Source organism: Ornithodoros turicata, chromosome 9 (genome assembly GCF_037126465.1).
Source record: "Ornithodoros turicata isolate Travis chromosome 9, ASM3712646v1, whole genome shotgun sequence".
Lineage (NCBI taxonomy): Eukaryota > Metazoa > Arthropoda > Arachnida > Ixodida > Argasidae > Ornithodoros > Ornithodoros turicata.
Genome location: NC_088209.1, coordinates 29,164,416 through 29,183,648, shown reverse-complemented (window position 1 = coordinate 29,183,648; position 19,233 = coordinate 29,164,416). Strand labels below are relative to the sequence as shown.

At 45.2% G+C, this 19,233-nt stretch overlaps 1 protein-coding gene across 11 annotated transcripts in view; it reads right to left on the bottom strand.

Annotated features, from left to right (window-relative positions):
* LOC135368532 (collagen alpha chain CG42342-like) overlaps positions 1-19,233 on the bottom strand; it is a 112,119-nt gene that overhangs the window by 37,804 nt on the left and 55,082 nt on the right. For all 11 annotated transcript variants that reach the window (XR_010414812.1, XR_010414813.1, XR_010414814.1 and 8 more), the window contains exon 2: positions 10,844-10,901. Coding sequence is in view for 8 of the 11 variants with exons in the window: in XM_064601892.1 (XP_064457962.1) it covers positions 10,844-10,901 (58 nt within the window). In the remaining 3 variants the exon portion in view is untranslated. The remainder of the gene's footprint in view (positions 1-10,843; positions 10,902-19,233) is intronic.

Sequence of the window (19,233 nt, the reverse complement as noted above, 5' to 3'; positions counted from 1 at the left end):
CTATGGGCTGATGTCGTCGAATCGATCACCGTTAAGAATAGGACAGACGAAGTATGTCGCCGAGTAATCTACGTGCCCATTTACGTTTTGCAGTGTCCCGCTATATGCCAGGGCGCTCCCAGGTTGCATGTGGCGGGCTATGTGCTCTGTAATTAAGCTAGTGATTTTGTTTCGACGTGATTATTATTTGTGGAGCCGCCCTATAGCGCACAAAATATGATCGTAAAGAGGGTATCCTAGAACTGAGGCTAGGATGACGTTGGTAGAATTTTGCTTAGGACAAGCACTCACAGAGAAATGGGAGCGATTTTAGTCCTTTTAGTCCCTTTTTAGTCTTTTTGCCACAACCTGGGGTTAAATTTCAGGGTCAAGGGACTGAAATGGGGAGCAATTTCACCCTAGCGGACAAGCTGTACTTGCTTCCCAACTTACTCCTTTATTATTATTACTATTATTAGTAACATCATTACTATTATTATTATTATTATTATTATTATTATTATTATTATTATTATTATTATTGGAGTGTACTGCGTCCTGCCATCGCGGTGCGACTCGAAACGTTCAAAGACCTCCACGAGTATACCTCGTGCAGGCTCAAAATCCAACAGTGCCAACACGGTGTTTCTTCGCCATATGCGTTTGTCTTTGATTTCCCACGACAGTTCCCCAGTTCTTTGCTGAAAGAACACAGTTGGAGACTGTCAGCTTCGATACAAAGTGCATCGGGAATGTTCTCTTGCCCTGGGAAACATAAATTTCGCTTTGTCCGAGATAGCTTTCGCAGGTAAGAACGGAAAAGGGACGAAACCTTTATTTCCTTCCCCTTGCACTCTATACCTCTTCTTCTATTTACTTCGTGCCGTAGAAACCCAAGAAGCTATTCACCGTTGTAGGGCACAAGGTACTCAAAGTTCAAATATGTGAGCAAGGCCAAAATTCCATTCCAAAGAGTTGCGTTCTCAGCTTTTCAAAAGACGTGCCCGACCGCCTCGTCTCCGTCCTCAATAGTAACGCCTGGAAATATTCCAATAAATGTCTCCTTGAGACGGCGTGTATCGATTATGTTTCTGCCAGTGCGCAACTGTGCTATCACGATGCATATTACACACATGAGTGCCTGATTTTTGAAGTGTACTCTTAGCATCATGAACTGATTCATCTCGTGTTGGCCTCCTTGAGTGCCGATGGCATTAATGGATAGATTTCGAAATGGTAAGCAAAAAAAAAAAAAAAAAAGAGAGAAAGTTTCGCAAGCAAGGTATCACTCTTAAAAATGAACTTCACCGCATAGCACGCAACTAGCCAACCATCACCTCGAATGATATCGTCATCTGCCCTGATTTGTTGGAAACGGGAGGCGCACGCCTTTTTTGTGACACTTATGCTGTTCATAATCGTCACAGAAAAAACGTACGCCTCCCGTTTTCAGCAAATCAGGGCAGATAACGATATCATTCGAGATGATGGTTGGCTAGTTGCGTGCTATGCGGTGAAGTTCATTTTTAAGAGTGTATCGGTAAGCAATCGCTTTGTCGCCGCGTACAAGAGACAGAAGGCTGAAAGTGAAGAGTGACTCGCCGGCTTACGGGCGAGCCAGTGTCACACGGTCTGACAGAGTGCGTTTCGGTTTGTGGGAGAGAGTGGCAGGAGGGGAGACACTAAATTACTGTGGGCAATGGGATAAAGCAATGCCTGTGGCGATGAGACACCCCAATCATCATCATCGTCATCATCATCAATATAGTTGTTGTTAGGCTGTTTGTCGCAGGTTGCTCTGGACTGACTGTCACGTGGCCTGTGAGAGTGTTATCTTGTACGTCTCACTACCACCACCGAGTTGACATGTGGCTGCTTGGCTTTGAAGTTGCACCAACTAGACCCGGGCGCGTGAAAAATTATAAAAACGTACGCCGTATGGCTCATCGCGCTTGAGAATAGACCTCCACTCGAACTTGGCCATAACCACCCCCTGACATTGTCGTATTCTGGTGGCTAGTCGAACACGCGCCTTCCACCAGGAGAGGCCGAAAGCGGGCCCGAAATAGAACATGAGAACATCGCCTGTTCCTGTGCGCGGTGTGCAAACAGTATATGAATCACTGTCACTAGTAGTCAGCAGCCGCATTCCTGTGCAGAGCTATACGCTCTTCGTTCATCACAGGCGAACTTTTGTGCGTTGCCTGCACTGGGAACAATTTTCGGCACCCGTCGCAGTCGTTTAGCGGCGCGGTGTGTTAGACGCGAACAGCCCTGTTTCATGTCGGAAAGCTCATTTACGATACTGTTTTCTTCGGCTTTTGCCTAAGCTACGCGAAAGCAGTCATCAGTTGTGAACGGTCCTGCTAAGCACGAAAATGCGTGATAGTTTTATCCGTCTTGCACAACAGCGCAGACAATCATATTACCCGCGCGAATCTAATTTAAGTCCATAGAACAGTGCATAGTCTGCGCTTCTTGTTCATAACCCCCCTCCCACGATAACGCATCACTGATGACACATGATGGCTTAGAAGCCTGTATCAGTAAACTAACTCCATAAAGGTCAACCATGTTTCACATCGACATGCCTATATGTCGTGACAGGCGCTCGACGCCTTACTTATGGCGGAAGAAGGCGCTTTCGCTGGTGTGCTCGAGCAAAAAAGTAAAGTAGAGTCAGTTATAGGAAGCGAAAATTGGCGCCTCTCACGAACGTGATGATGTCGGGAGAAAGGATACGCGCGGAGAAGCCCTCGCGTACCGCCTCCTATTCTATTCTAAAAAAAAAAAAAATAATAAACGCAGAAGATACTTTTTTTTCCCCTGTCAAGGATGCACCGATGAAATCTCAGCACAACACGCTCTAACATCCAATCTTACAGCACGCCGCTTCCTTAAAATACGGGTGGTCAAGCTACCCTCCATTCCTCTGTAGCTTCACAGGTCCGTGATTATAATATCGCCCTGTCCACATGCCAGCCAAAACGTGGCAAATCTGTGACGGGTATAGGTATTGCTGTTCTTGCATAACGCCTGTAAGAGAAGTGTCTCATTCGGCCTCGTTCCTGATTCTGCCTATTCCAACCTCCTCTTCTGGGAGGTACTTGGGTTCGAATCCCGGTGCCAGCTGTGCTGTTTGTTTGTTTTTCCTGGGTTTTCCTCAGATGCTTTCAGACATACGTCGGCACAGTTCCCCCAGAAGTCGGCCTAGGACGCACATTCCCCAAGGGCGTTAGTCGTGACGTTGCCCATCCCTGTGAGGCCGACAACGGCGAGCCATTTCACCACCACACCACCACCAACCAACCTCCTCTTCTTCCCTCGCCCTCTCTAAAAACAGAGGGGGTGTCGAAACTCTAAAAACAGAACTTCACCACATAGCACGCGCTTAGCCAACCACCATGCCGAATGACTTCGTTCTCCTCCCTGATTTGGTTAAAAACGGGAGGCGTACGCCTTTTTGCGACACTTCTACAGTTATATTAATTGTCCCGAAAAGGCGTGCGCACCGCGCTTTCCACAAATCAAGAGTGACAACGGTATCATTCTGCACTCTTAAAAATGAACTTCACCGCATAGCACGCTCCTAGCCAACCACAATCTCCAATGATATCGTTATTTGCCCTGATTTGTTGAAAACGGGAGGCGTACGCCTTTTCTGTGACAATTATGAACAGCATAAGTGTCACAGAACTTCAACAAATGAGGGCAGATAACGATATCATTCGAGATTATGGTTGGCTAGGAGTGTGCTATGCGGTGAAGTTCATTTTTAAGAGTGTGTGCAATGGTTGGCCTTCACCGTGCTATGTGGTGAAGCTCTGTTTTTAGAGTGCAGGCGGGTGCATACAACACTTTGCTCGGTATGCAAGTATACTCTTAAAAATGAACTTCACGGCATAGCACGCTCCTAGCCAACCACCGTCTCGAATGATATCGTTATCTGGCCTGATTTGTTGAAAACTGGAGGCATACGCCTTTTTGTGACAATTATGAACTACATAAGTGTCACAAAAAGGCGTACGCCTCCCGTTTTCAACAAATCAGTGCAGATAACGATATCACTCGAGATGATGGTTGGCTAGGAGCGTGCTTTGCGGTGAAGTTCATTTTTAAGAGTGATATATACAGAGAGAGCAAGTGAGTATCCCCTATCATGATCACAAACGTTTAAGAGGCGGAACTGTTCTTGAATATCGTTTTTGAACGTTTGAATGTTTGAACGTTGAACTTAAAGATGGGAAGTAAGGCATCGCTAGCATATCGCAATTTCACCTTACACTCTTAAAAATGAACTTCACCACATAGCACGCTCCTAGCCAAGCATCATCTCAAATGATATCGTTATCTGCCCTGATTTGTTGAAAACGGGGGGCGTACGCCATTTCTGTGACACTTGTGCTGTTCATAATTGTCACAGAAAAGGCGTACATCCCTTGTTTTCAACAAATCAGGGCAGATAACGATATCATTCGAGATAATGGTTGGCTAGGAGCGTGCTATGCGGCGAAGTTCATTTTTAAGAGTGCAGGCAGCTGTCGTATACCCGCATTACCAAGACGTGCGTCTCTCGCATCTAAACACTAATTTCCAGGGCCAGAAACACGTTCCGCTGTTGAAGTCCGATGACATATAGGCTTAACACGTGCGCAATGTGATCCGCGCTGTCCACGTGAAACCGTTTCACCACTCGTATACGTAGGACGAAATCCTTCTATAGCTAGGCCGGAATTTCTCAATCAGAACGTTTCAGGACGAATGCTTAACTAAGCCTGCCCATTTGAAATACTCAAAGCGCTGTTCCGGAAGCTCTGATGGATAAGAGCTCTCTATGGGCGACAGGCCTTGTTCTCGTGGAGGATTTACGTGGGAAAGTGCTGCCCATACTTGATGTCGGCGCCTGTTCCGAGGTGTTTGCATAGGCGCGGTTCCTTCTGTAACCTGACAGCTTCAAAAAGTGGAGTGAAGTGCGTGTATGCAAATAACTTATCGCGGTACATTCAAGAAACTATAAATGGTGTACAGAAGAGTTTGTGTTGCGGTCCCTGAAGCAGGCTCCCATAGAATATTCGCTAAGTACTGTCGTGCCGAGGTCACCGTACTTGTCGTGTGCATGGAAAGCGTACGGAGTCTCCGTTGAGCCTCATACACTCTAAGGAAAAAGAAAATAGCGTACATTCAACTCTTTTGCCAGTGTAAAAACCTTGAGCACTGACACCACCCTTATGTAGAGTACAGTTAACTCTTCCTTTCGCTAGCGTAAATCTTACACTGCGTGCGGGAGTGTAAATTACTGTCAACTACTGTAAATAACTGAGCGGAATTGAGTGTGAGTGAGGAGAGAGGAAAATTTATTTTACTGTGTTTCGCTCCTTACCAGTACTGTTCGTGCACCTAATTGATCTCCAATTCTTGACACTCAAGTGACCGACTGACTTTGGATTGAGAAAAACAATTTATGTGGTAATTAATCTTACAGTCATATTATATCAGAACATGCAGACTCACATACGGAAAGAGCAGCAGACATAGCACAAGAAAATCATTCCGTCAGACGGTTTTGAGGATCTTTTAGAGCGCTGCAGAAAGTGGTGTCGCATATAATAAACACAAACACAACAAATGATGTAACGTGTAATCACTTTCTGCAGTGTCCTTAAAGGTCTTCAAAACTATAGAATACCAACTTGTACCAAATGATGACCGCCTTCCGAGCACCCTGCTCGGCATGTTTGATTCCCCTCAGCTGTTTATCTGGCCCGGAAGCACGCCCAGTAGCCTGGGTGGATAACAGAGTGTTCATTGTTCGGTCGTCGTCACAAACGTAAGGGGGTGCTCTGGTTTCACTCCATTTCACGAGAATGCCAGTTCTACCAGGCCAACGCGTGGTCCGCCTGGCATGTGTTTGTGCACGAATACTCCCTGCGCGACATCATGCAGTTGTCAGGGGAGACATGCTTTTTTTTTTCCGCTCTCTCCGCAACGGCTTGTATGTTTCGAGAGATAATCCATGCCGTCTGCTACCCTAAGGAGTACGGCACAGCGAGAATTTTGTCGTTTCGCGAGATTTTGAAGTCCTACGCCTGGTACCCTGATGACAAGCACGCAACTTCCCATACAAAATTTATGGGAACGGTTGAATATTTGACTCGAGGATTCCGCGCCGTGAATGGAGTCCCATAGGAAGGAGAATGTTTATCTTTTATTTTTATGTGTTTCGCTACTGACGTGGATTTCTGCTGACGCGTTTTGATGTGACGAACCCGTATAGTCTTGCCGTCATTAATTAGGAACTTGCAATAGTTTTCGAGACAGATGAACGAAATAACGAACGAAATAAATGAATGAACCTATCCGGTGCGAATCTCAAGAACTTTGAGTGCGGTTGTATTGAGAATGAAACTTTCAAATTAAATATGTGATTGATTGATTGGGCTTTTATTTTGGCACTAGTGCCTGCCAACGGCTAGAATGTAGCCTAATGTGATGATGATGATGGTAAGAGAAAGAAAATGGACTGGTGTGGGCCCTCTTACCGCGGGACAAGATACTCCAGATCCAGTAAAAAATATATATTAAAAAAAAGGACGACAGCTTTGCTATATGAGTGAGCGCTGTGCTCTCTGACGGTGAATCATAATTGTTTTGATGTACCTCGTACGTACCGTTCGCTGTTAACAGGATAAAAAACGTAGCATGATTTACGTGTAATAGTTATAGAATGGTGTTATGAAGTATCGGATTTCCTTTCCTGTTGCCTCTTATCTTCCGCCATTTGATGTCAATACTCGTAGGAAGACTTTAAAAGTCCGACAAGATAATACAAGGAGCATAACAGCTCTACAAATGGGGGGTAGAGAGCGCAGAGAAGACGAAGACTTTATTCCACAAGCGGTGTGCTCATACCACCCCTACCGTTTAAAATGAACTCCTGGTTGGCAGGTCAGATAGTGTGGTTGTCTCTCTTCGTGTTCATCCGTTGGGGTTTTATCCTGGCACTGAGTGAGTTTTAGCGCTTTTTCATTTATAGCTCCAAGCATGCGCTTATAAAAACATGAAGGGCGAGAAGCGGCTTGTATGAGTGCATCGGGGCGCCACCAGGAGGCTATTGAGTCGCGCGCGTATTCTGTCTCTAAATGTTAGTAACACGTCGCGAAACTGGGAAAGAGAGAATGATTCGAATGCACATGCTGCTCTCAACAGGCTTGCATGAACATACAAACTAACTTGTCGTCGTGCCCTCGTCGATCTCACGCTATCTTTTTCGCCTAGGTTTTACGTGTACCGCTGACAGCTGGAAATTCCTTTACGCGGCGCGCGTTTGACTTTTAGAACCATAAGTAAAATTTACGCGAAACAAAGCGAGAAAAAAAAAAAAAGAAGAGCAGTGGAGAGTTTCAGATCACGCATCCCTGTTCACACTGTTCACGTGTTTCCGTGTGTGCGTGACCAGAAACGCAAGCTGACGACCTCGCCGGTTCGTTGATACCTCTGACTTTGGACGTCGTCTCAGCGGGTGTGGTCAGTAACATACGAGGTGAGACAAACTCAACAAAAGGGTAGGTTCATTCGGATGCGGATGGAGGTATTGCACAAGTAGCCGACTTGAGGCGACAAGATAGCCTAGGTGGCGGTGAGGCTATATGGCTGATATGGGAGCGCCGCATATCCACGGAGGCGGGGGGGGGGGGGGGGCGAAGTCGCTTATGTTTTGAGATGCATTCTAACGCTGCAGAGTTACATTGTTGGAGAAACACAAAGGTATTTGACATATCACACGAGAGCTTCCTTTCTCCGTACCTGACGTACGGAACAAAAGATGAGAATTGCTTGTGGGCTTACACATACATACCGGAGGGTAAAAGAAATAGGAAAATCGATAGCTTAGGTAGTGCCGTACCTTGATTGGTACCTTGATTCTTGACTTGTAGTGTTAACATTAGAAAAATATAAAGTATAACTAAAGAAGATCGTGTGTCATGGAATAATGTTATAGGACCCTACTGGTCTTGTGTAGCACTTACACATATACCCCTAGATGTCAATTCGTTTACTTGTTCGACGACCTTCATCAGCCCATCATGTGATGCAGCTGTACATTGCTCTTCAATGAGCTAATAAAACTGCAGTATGCGACAAACCAATTTATCTACCCACATAGAGGCAAACCCACAGAAGGTGGGTTTTGCTATGTCTTTCTCTTTTTTTGCTCGCCTTTCATTTATTATCTGGGCTACGAACAGAAAAAGGCATATAGAGTTTCTTTTTTTTTTTTTCGCCTTCACATTGTACTCCAATGTGCGGCCCTGTGCGTCAGACTATCAGACTATGACCACGCGGGTCAACCGCCCCCACGACACCTCTTGAGAGGGCCGCCCACGACGAGGTCGCTTCTTTCTTTCTTTTTTTGGCAGGTACCGCCCTTGAGTATGTGCAGACCCTGAAAATACGCGTATGGTATAGTGTACAGCGTGCACGGTACACAAGGAAGCGCGAAGTTTCTTTCATGACAGTGAAAGACGCGGTGACCATCAGTGGTATAGGACCTATTACCTTTAACATTTTTGTCTACGGCTTCTCTTTCGTTAGTACGAGCATGCCAAGATTTTATTCAATACCCGGAGCTTCTAAACGAACGATATCGTGTACTGGACATTGCATAACCCAGAGCACAGCCGCGACAATGAAGGATATGGTACACGTTGCATGCTCTTGCACGGGGTCGTGTCGCATATGGCGCACAGTTTCCATTTTCACATTTCGACACCGTGACATATGCCCTGCTCCGTTCCTTATCATACAGCCGATACAGCACGCCGGTAGGCGCATCAATTCTTGTCACTGATAACCCGCACCATATAAATCCTCACGCGCACAATGTGGCCCCGTGAGGCAAAAAATATACAGATGGAACGTGCTGTAACTTCAAAAAGGCTTTAAAAACCCCGCTAGAGGGTTGTTTGACCTGCCTGCACTGTATAATGGCCTATAGGGCGGTGATAAACGCACGTATATCTCACCAACGATTCCGTAACTGCCGTGTTTGATGGGAAAAATTTGTCAAAGTGATTCTCCTGTCGTTTTCAACAGGGTATGGAGGTTGACGTGACGGCACAAAGCACGCGATGCTGATTGGACATTAGGTTTGTCTGGGAAGGTTGCTCTATTACCTGGTGGCTTTTAGGCGATCCGTTCTTATCGCTCGTAGATTTGTGAGCACCGTGTAACTTTTATGGCATTCGCAAAGTAACTGGTGTTTTTCAGCGGCATGTGGTAGTGAGTAATGTGCCCTCAGCGCTTTCGACACGAAAGAGTATAAGATAAGGGGAACAGCGATAGCGGATGAAAGTGCGTTAAGGAATCGTGGTGCGCAAGAAACATTATACACGCTTAAAAATGAACTTCACCGCATAGCACACTCCTAGCCAACCATCAACTCGAATGATATCGTTATCAGACCTGATTTGCTGAAAAAGGAGGGCGTACGCCTTCTTTGTGACAATTATGACCACCATAAGTGTCACAAAAATGGCGTACGCCTCCCGTTTTCAACAAATCAGGGCAGATAACGATATCATTTGAGATGATGGTTGGCTAGGAAGGTGCTATGCGGTGAAGTTCATTTTTAAGAGTGTACGGCTCCAGTTCTCAACAAATCAGGGCAGATAACGATATAATTCGATATGATAGTTGGCTAGGAGCGTGCTATGCGGTGATGTACATTTTTAAGAGTGTGCATTCTTTGTGATTCATCTACTTTATCACGAAGATAGCAGGATCAAAGCTCGACTATCCGTTCAGGGCTCGTGACATTCATTTCTGTTCTTGACGCCTTCTTCACGTAACGACCCATGACAGGCGAGGCGAGACACAAAGTAATCGAGGTCGATTACTTTGACGAGAACAGGGCCCCTGCAGACAAGTATCTCACTCGAGAATTGCACAGGTACACTCTAAAAACAGAACTTCACCACATAGCAGGCTGCGCGCCAACCATTGCCGAGAGTGATAGGGTTATCGCTTCTGATTCGAAGAAAGAGGGGGCGTACACCTTTTTGTGGCAATTTGGATATACGAAAATTGTCACAAAAAGGCGTACGCCCACCTCTCTCTTCGAACCGGAAGAGGTAACCCTATCATTCTCGGCAACGTTTGGCACACAGCGTGCTATGCGGTGAAGTACCGGTTCTGTTTTTAGAGTGTAGGGTACGGAAGCTTATTTTATTTTCTTCATACTCCATTTATACCTAAAAAGGTATGCTCCCCGGAACAAGCCTTTTATACCCAGGAAAGTATAAATTTTTCTAGCAGCTGCGTCAGGTACAGAATATTAACGCAGCGCGGCGACGGACACGTCTACGTTCCATTCACTCCCTAACCACGTTACATTTAGTCGCAAGACGAATACGTGACGGCGCGGAGCTATATAGTTTCCGCGACACTCAATGGCCCGTACACCGAGTCGCGCTACCTTCCGTGGGCGGAGGCAGCCAATTATGACCGGGACTTCCCTACATGTTGCGATCGTTCTGCCTTCACGGCGCCTCCGATCGTAATTTTCCGGGCTGCTCTGTAACAAATTTTCCATCGAATTACTATGGGCCTGCAGCCTGCAATTATCCGTTTTATACGCGCGGAGCACGGTGCGAGCATATTCTCAGCCATCTGGCTCCTCGCGCTGTGAAACCGGCTCTGCTTGTTTCCACAGGCAGCGTGCTCAAGTGTGCGGTGGAGTGATATAGAATATCCATCGATGACTTTTTGACAGAGTCGTTCAGGTACTCTGTTGGCCAACGTACTTTACACACAGTTGTTTTCGCAGTGCTTTGCACGTAACGAAACAAGTATATGGGTCACATACCTTGTGGACATAAGCACTCTGTGGTAGGACTATCCCTTTTACTCCTAGTAAGTGGCGTCTGGAACAAAGAAAGAAGGACAACTCGATTAGATATATCAACTAATAAGTGTTCCTTTTCAGTTTTTTCTTTTCTTTTTTTTTTCTGGGTTCGGCGATTTCAGTCGTTCAGATGGTAGACCGTATAGATCTACACTGTACACAAATACGAGGGTGGATCAAAACGTAATGCCTCCTCAGTCACAACAAGTTTATTAATGAACATATCCAAGCAAAACTTACGTATATTATATCCTGAAGCCACGAAGCCACTGTTCAACATAGTCACCGTTACCCTCAATGCATTTACGCCACCCCTTGAACCCAAGTACCAAATTCAGTTTGGAAAAATTCTGGAGTTTGATTCCCGACCTATAATTTTACAGTGTATTTAACTTGATCCAAATCTTCAAACAGTGAACCACGTAGGCTGTCCTTCATCGGACCAAATAAGTAGAAGTCTGAGGGTGCCAAATCTGGGTTGTTTGGTGGATCAGGTGGTGGATCCCATTTTGACAATCGCCCCGGTTGAATAGAGAAGTGTGTGGTCGTTATGAATCTGTATGGAATGGATGTTTTTATGTGCTCTTTTCTTCCTTATGGCCTCTGTCAGCTTCTAGACTGTGCTGACGTAGGTTTCGCTATTGATTGTGTTTCTATGGTCCGTTCAGAAAATCAACGAGAATAACGTCCCGTGTGTCCCGGTTGTCGCACGGCTGTCGGTTATCGTTTGTCACTGATATTGATGGACGGTCACTCCTCAGATTATCTGCAAATTGGATTTCTCCTTGTTGAAACCTCTTGACCCAATGCCGCCCATTGCTAATGTCCATTACGGTCTCTCCATAAACGCTCTTCAACCGTTTATGGAATCCTGGAGCGCACAAACCTCTTCTGGCAAAAATTCGATGGCGGCTCTTTGTTTTCAGTGTCGGGTCCATGGATACAATCATGCAATTTGAAACGCAAAACTGTGAGTTTGTATAGGGTAGAAGCAACCCTATAACACTGTACACGAACCCTTCCAGACACTGCAGTACATAGGAAAGTACAGACGTGCATGGATGTGTTACTTTTTGATCCTCCCTCGTACAACTTCACGACATAACACGCCATATTTTTTTATCACTCTTGATTTGTGGAAAGCGCCAGGCGTCCGCCTTTTTGTGACAAATAAATGTGTGTGTGCAATCAAATTATCTCTTTGCTCTTGCCTCTTGCGACTACTGTGACGAATTGTACTGTAACTAATCCGCCGAATAATTAACTGGATAAGTGCCATACAAAGGCGTAGGCCTCTCGTTTTCAAAAAATAAATGGAGGGAACGATGTCACCCGGGATGATATTACACTCTAAAAACAGAACTTCACCGCATAGCACGCTGTGCGCCAACCACTGCCAAGAATGATAGGGTTATCGCTTCTGATTCGAAGAGAGACGGGGGCGTACGCCTTTTTGCGTCAATTTTCGTACATCCAAAATGTCACAAAAAGGCGTACGCCCACCTCTCTCTTCGAATCAGAAGCGATAACCCTATCACTTGTGGCAACGGTTGGCTCACAGTGATATGCGGTGAAGTTCTGTTTTTAGAGTGTAGGAGCGTCTTATGCAGTGAAGTTTTAAGAGTATGCAATGACGTTGGTTCACGCTGAAGACATAACTTCACCACATGACATGCTCCTACCAAACCATCGTTGAAAATGATACAGTTGTCATTCCAGATGTGTTAAACGTGAGAGGCTCGCGCTATTTTTGGACACTTTGCATTTATGGGAATGCCATAAAAAGGCGCACGCACGCTCTTTCCTCAAACCAGAAGTGACAATGCAATCTATCTGTGCAGTAGTTACCAAACCCATATTTTCTCTTTTCTAATTAACGGGGGGGGGGGGGGATACCATATTGGTGGCATTATGAAGTTCCTAATTGAAACAAAAATGGCGTACCCCCCGTTTTCAGCAAATCAAGGGAAATAGTCTTGTCATTCGGGAAGATGTTTGCGTGAGGCTCTGTTCTTAGAGTGTATACTTAAAGAAAACCGAAAACTACCACTGGTTTTGTTGCAGACAACTAGTTACAAAACAAGTTCTGTTGCAGACAAATTGCCACCGCACCCCCTTAATTAATGAGACACCAACAGCCTGCACGCGCGCCCCTCCTCGAGACAAAACACACACACACACAAAGAAACCCGTTTTAATCAAAGTGTCAGAAGAGCACTTTCATCCTGTACCCCCCTTTCATGTTGTTTCTCCGTCGCTCATAATAACGGCATCTTGGTTCCATGATTCTTTTCGCGTCCGAACCCTTTCCAAAGCAATCTTGAAACATGGCGCGAATATAGCTCCCGAAGGGGCGTGTTATGGCACACCCTTGAGCACACTTGAGGCGTATCTTTTACTGTTCATCCCCACCATGCTATAGCTTTCTTCGCATTTTGAGGCTGGGCCTCGTGTGTATACGTGTTTGGATTCACCGCTTTTACGAGCGTCGGAAACTCTGCGGGAAGCCGCTTGTGCGACGGACGCGGCCCGATTATTTATCCTTCGGCATAAATCACAACGCCGTATAGGCCCTCCTTGTAGAACGGGTTAGACGACGTATCGCCTACCGATTTTTTTTCTCTCTCTAGCTTTAGCGTGAGCAATACTGTTTTAACAGGAGGGACGTGAACGCGGCTCAGTTAATAACACACACACACAAAAGAAAAAAAAAAAACACAGGGCACAGCTCGTATCTCGGTGAAAGACGCGGTGATGCATGTGAGAAGCTGTTAATGTGATGAAGCTGTGATGAATGTGAGAAGGCGGGAATAAAAGGACGTCATTTGCAATTTAGGGAAGTTTTCCCCATTTGTGTAACTTGTATCCGTGATACGACAGAATGTTAGCCTCGCATTGTTGGCGGTATTTCGAAACAGTGTCGGTTGTCATCCGTAGTACCTTCATTTGAATCTGCTGCCTACGACAGTATCGTGTGGTATCACTGCAACAGGTAACATTGTACGTACCAGAAGCTGTGTTTCACAACTGCCGGAAAACGTACTCGTGAGGCAGACAGCCGGTAATAATAAGTAATACACTGTAAACTGAAAAACACCCTTATGGGTGTAAATCGCTTGTCCTATAATTGACTACTCTTTTTACACCGTATGGTCTGGAACACCCTTTTTAGAAAGTGTATCCCGTCATTCCCGTGTAAAACGCCCTTTGAAAGGGGGCTTTTCCTTGAAAATGCCGTCTTTTGCACCCTTTATACACCTTTTTAGGAGGGTGTTTAACGATCTTACACCCTCCTAAAAGGGTGTTTTCCAGTTTACAGCGTAGGTAATAATAGGTGATTGGAGTTCGTAGTTCATCCAGAATCGCAAACATAAGAAAGTGTAGCTACAAAAAAAAAAAAAAAAAAAAAGAAGGGGGGGGGCAGTCATCATTACAGCTATGTCGTAAAGAAAAAAGTTAGGGTGTGTCGCCCAAAAATTTGGGGTGTTTGGGGAAGGTATGGATAAATCACTGATTGGAGTAGATTTACAGAACTTCACCGTGTAGCACGTCCCTAGCCAACCATCATCCCAAATGGCATATAGTTTTATCCCTTGATTTGCTGAAAACGGGAGCTGTATATGCTTTTTTAGTGACACTTCTGCAGTTATGTCGACTGTCACAAAAGGGCGTACGCCTCGCGCTTTCCACAGGTGTCATAATAGTATCATACTGTACAATTGTTGATCTTCAGCTTGTTATGCGGTCAAGCACTGTTTCAACAGTGTGCAGCTAGCCCTGTTTTGACGCGTGGTTCAGTCTCCTGATTGTAAGGCTGCAGGGGACGAGTTATATAATATATTTCTCGCGCGCTTACAAAAATAATGTTGTCGCGTAGAAAATTTGCTAAAGGAACATTGGCATAACATCCTTCCCAATAATATATTTCTTGTTGTTTTCTAATACGAGACATACCACGCGAGCAGCGCAATTTTTCGTGGAAGACAGGGTTTGGTATTTAAATCCGTACCTTTTAAGTCTGTTCATTGTCGAGTACACGAGCCAATCTAAATAGAGATTATACTTATTGCCCTCGGAGTAGTGAGTGTGCAGGGGATGTGATTACACGGCGTCTTTCTCACATTTTCGCGGCATGTACAGACTCTCTCTTCAGGTTTTTAAGTATAATCTCTTCACTCCAGTCCTCTGGTTTCATTTCTATAGGGGCGCATTCCTTCCTTTTCCTTTCCTTCTCCCTCTCTCTCTTGTGAGCATCTTACTTTTATTATGTCCCTTTTCGTGTGTGGATGCCACTCTTTAAAAGTGAGGCGAGGCGAAGAGAAGGTAAACGTAGCCTTAGAGGTGTCCAGCAACATCATCTCAACTACGAGCTCTTCAAATACAGAAATGAACAAAAAAAGAAATAAAGAAACATGATGGGAGCCGACCGAAGTTGTACAAGAAATAAATAAAGAAAAGAAAACAAGCAAGGAAGAAAAAAAAAACACAACCAAGCAACCGTTCCCCCCTGCTAAGCGCTTGAGATAAACCTCAGCTAAGAAAACACGTCCAAAGACCTCGGGCCTGTCCTTTTTATATATGTTCCGGCTTTCCAGTGCACAGTTTGTCTTTCCTTATTATATTTCGTTTCGCCTCCTGGACCTGCACTTTTTTTCGCCATGACCGGTACGCATTGTCCAGAAGCATTATACTTCACCTGATCAATTAAGTTTTGCCTCGGGATTTTATATCGTGGGTATTGTGAAACATTACGTAAAGAATAAAAGGAACACGGCGCGCTATACAGCAGTCTCGAGCGCGGGGTACACATAAGGATGAAATGTCTGCATCACAGCGCGCAATGTGCACTTCAAAATTAATTTCGCCGCTTGAGCGTCTCCTCTAGCAGCTTTCCAATTATGTCGAGTACATATGTATCACGTTTGCAGACGTGAACTGACTGTTTCCAGACCAGCTGGATGACGAGACTCTTCTGGCCGAAAGCCATCCAACATATTAGTATGTAGATTGTGTATACTGACACAGGTATGGAATGGTTCAGACATGAGATTTGCGTGTAGGATTTTGCAGAAATGTCGCTGGCTAGCGAGTTGAAAGTGCAGAGGCTCTGCTTTACGATTCAGTCAATTCTGCTGTGAGATTTTATGTTAAATGTAATATTTGTGAGGGGGACCCCAATGGGGCAATTACCACAAAAAATAAAAATAAAAAGAGAGAGAAGGTACTAAATGAAAAAAAAAAAGCAAAAGGTGAAATTACTTTCTCCGCCCCGATATCTGTAAAAAATGATATCAGAACATCCAGTGCGTAGTGTCTCAGGAGTGAGATTCAAGCGCCAAATGGTAGTTTTTACTAAATTTGGGTAAATTAGCAAACTTGTTACATTATGTGTACTGCTTGCTATACGCTTGTCTGAAATCAACACCCCTTGGTCTACGCCATCTCAAATCTCGCAATCGTTTGCTGCAAGATAATCTATTTTTAGCAATAAACACGTGCAGCATACGGTCTTTTCTTTAAATACAATATTGGAACAACATTTCCGATGGCAACCAAGGAAATATGGGCTGCAGAACTACTGACAGGCAACCGTGTCTCAAGCAGTACATAGCAGATCATTAGGAAGGGAGTTGCCTTAGGACAGAAGCCGCCGATATTTCGAACAGAGACTGTTCTTCTTCTGGGCACCGTCCTCATCATTGGCATGGTATTTAAAGGGTTAGGTGTGACGTGTTTAAAGGTTCATGCGAATTGTGGGTCAACAGCCCCGAGGGAAGAAAGGGTCCGTACGGGCTTCTACGGCCGGAGTGAATGGCCGCTTTGTTAGAGTGTGGAGGGGATTATGTGAACGTAGTGATCTAGGCTCCAGACCGGTTACAGAAAAATGGGAGGTTCACGGACACGTGGACGATACGGGACATCAGGCAAGAATTTGCAAGCACATCGAAAGATAAGGAGGTATATCGGCGGCTTCTGTGCTCAGGCAACTCCCTTCCTACGTCTCTACCGGTTCGCTGGGTTTCTACCCATCTACGTATAGCATATCATTAGTTTTTCTAAAAAACGTTATACTACCCATACTATGTGCCCACCACATGGCAAGCTCAGTACATCGTAAAAGTCACGTCCTAAGTGCCAGCTCCTTGCTGTACCCTCGTAAGTTCCCTATTCTTCTGAAACGCGAACTACTATTTCATGCTCATGTATACATGAGCATGAAATAGTCTCGGTCATTCGTCTCGGTCACTACTAGTGACGCTATTTATGCCACCGTCAGGACAGCCACAGAAAGAAGAAAAGAAACATACGTAATGACGTTGAAAATAATCGTAAGATGTCCGACTCGCTTTGTTCATCCGCAGAACGATGGCGTCGGGCCGCGCACGTACACTGACCACGAATAACTCTCATGATACCACCAACATTTTCAATGTCTTCTAGACTGCCGCATAACAAAGTTCCTTTCAGGGATAACTCATTAATCATACAGAGCTCATGTCATTCGCCATTCAAGAACCCTCCGCGTGAGGGCGCTCCCTTTGAAGGAAGGCGGCCACAGGAATTACATACGCAACAGCGGTTACATGTATTCCTCTCCCATTGTAAATCATTGTTGCTCGTTCACTGGAAGCGTAAAAACAGCAGCCTCTGGGGAGTCTCCGTTTTATGGATATTCGTGGCCGAGGCTTTCCACTAATGAGGCCCCATGTTTTGACTGAGGGCAACACGTGTTTCGTTTCTGGCCCTCCAGCAGGACTGAGAGTACGCAGCACTGTGGCCACTTGCCAAAGTGCGTGCGTCACGCAGCTCAGGGTATGCAGGAGAAAAATACGTTCCAAGAAGTCACAGGTTGAGTCTTGCGAGACATTAGAGGTATTTGGACAAGAACGAAAGGAATGCTTTCGGAGTAGTGATCCATTCTGAAGGGTTAATTTGAGACTCAGAACTACCGTTTCTGCACTGGCTGCTTAGCCTGCGGTTTTTCCTCGATTATCTGTACGCGTTTTTGCATAAATGTTGGCACAGTAACCCATGAAATCAACTTAGGAAAAGAAATAACCATATTGAACAACCCCGAGACGAGGGACACCGAAAAAGGGGACAAACACAACGAAGACTCGGGGATTCTTCAGTATGGATCTATATCACCAGATCGCTTGCTTCCGAAATATATACTCTATGAAAAGAAATATGTCCGGATAAAGTTGATCATCAGAGGCCAATAAGCCCTGAATTATTTAAGAAACTCTCTTCATGGACCTTTTAAAGGGTCTGCCTTTGTCGTCTCTCCTATACGTGATGCGTTGACAGAAAAAAAGAAAAAGAAAGAAATTGTTGTTGATGACGTTTCTTCTCGTTTGCCGTCATACGTGCATTCAGTCCTCTTCGTTCTAACAGGAACAAAATTTCAATTCGTACTTGACAACTGCATGTGACGATGATGAAGTGGTCGTGTCTTCCTGTTGACGCAACTAACCTCAACACAGAAACGATCCCATAGCCACATCAGCATCGTAGATGTCAACCTCATTAACCCTTCTGCTTCCTCCAGCAAAGCAACCAGCGACCTGTTTAGGATTTGAGAAGTCGGTGCACGGTGAATATGGCATGAGAAAACGGACGACGGACGGAATAACGGGATCATGTTTCCGAACTCATTTTTTGTCGGTGATACAGAAGGAGGAGACTGTCCCTCCGGGGTTTATGTAAACCCCAGCCTGTGCTCGACATGAACTTACAACATTCCGCGCTTTGCGATAGAGAAGCTCATCCATTGTCTCGCATTTCAAGAAGTGGCGCCCTGTTATGAACCAAGGCATGTGCATGACTTTGCGTTGAGCACTACTGTATTTGTAGGCCAGCGCTTCGACAGTAGTTCCGACACCTAGAACCGACGTGGCTACTTCGGTCCCAAGACACGCATATAGCCTAGCCCTACGCCTAGCCTATACCTCTTGAACGTTCCATGAGAAGGAAAAACATTCTCGCAGTATAGTGCATCTAAAGATATTTGGAGGCAGTTCAGTTGAACCTTCATACTATACGCTCTTAAAAATGAACTTCACCGCATAGCACGCTCCTAGCCAATCATCATCTCGAATGATATCGCTATCTGCCCTGATTTGTTGAAAACGGGAGGCGTACGCCTTTTTCGTGACAATTATGAACAGCATAAGTGTCACAAAAAAAGGCGTACGCGTCCCGTTTTCAACAAATCAGGGCAGGTAACGATATCATTCGAGATGATGGTTGGCTAGGAGCGTGCTATGCGGTGAAGTTCATTTTTAAAAGTGCAGGCTATCGTGCACTTTATCCACGCTTTGCAACTACCCCATGTAGCGTTATAAGCA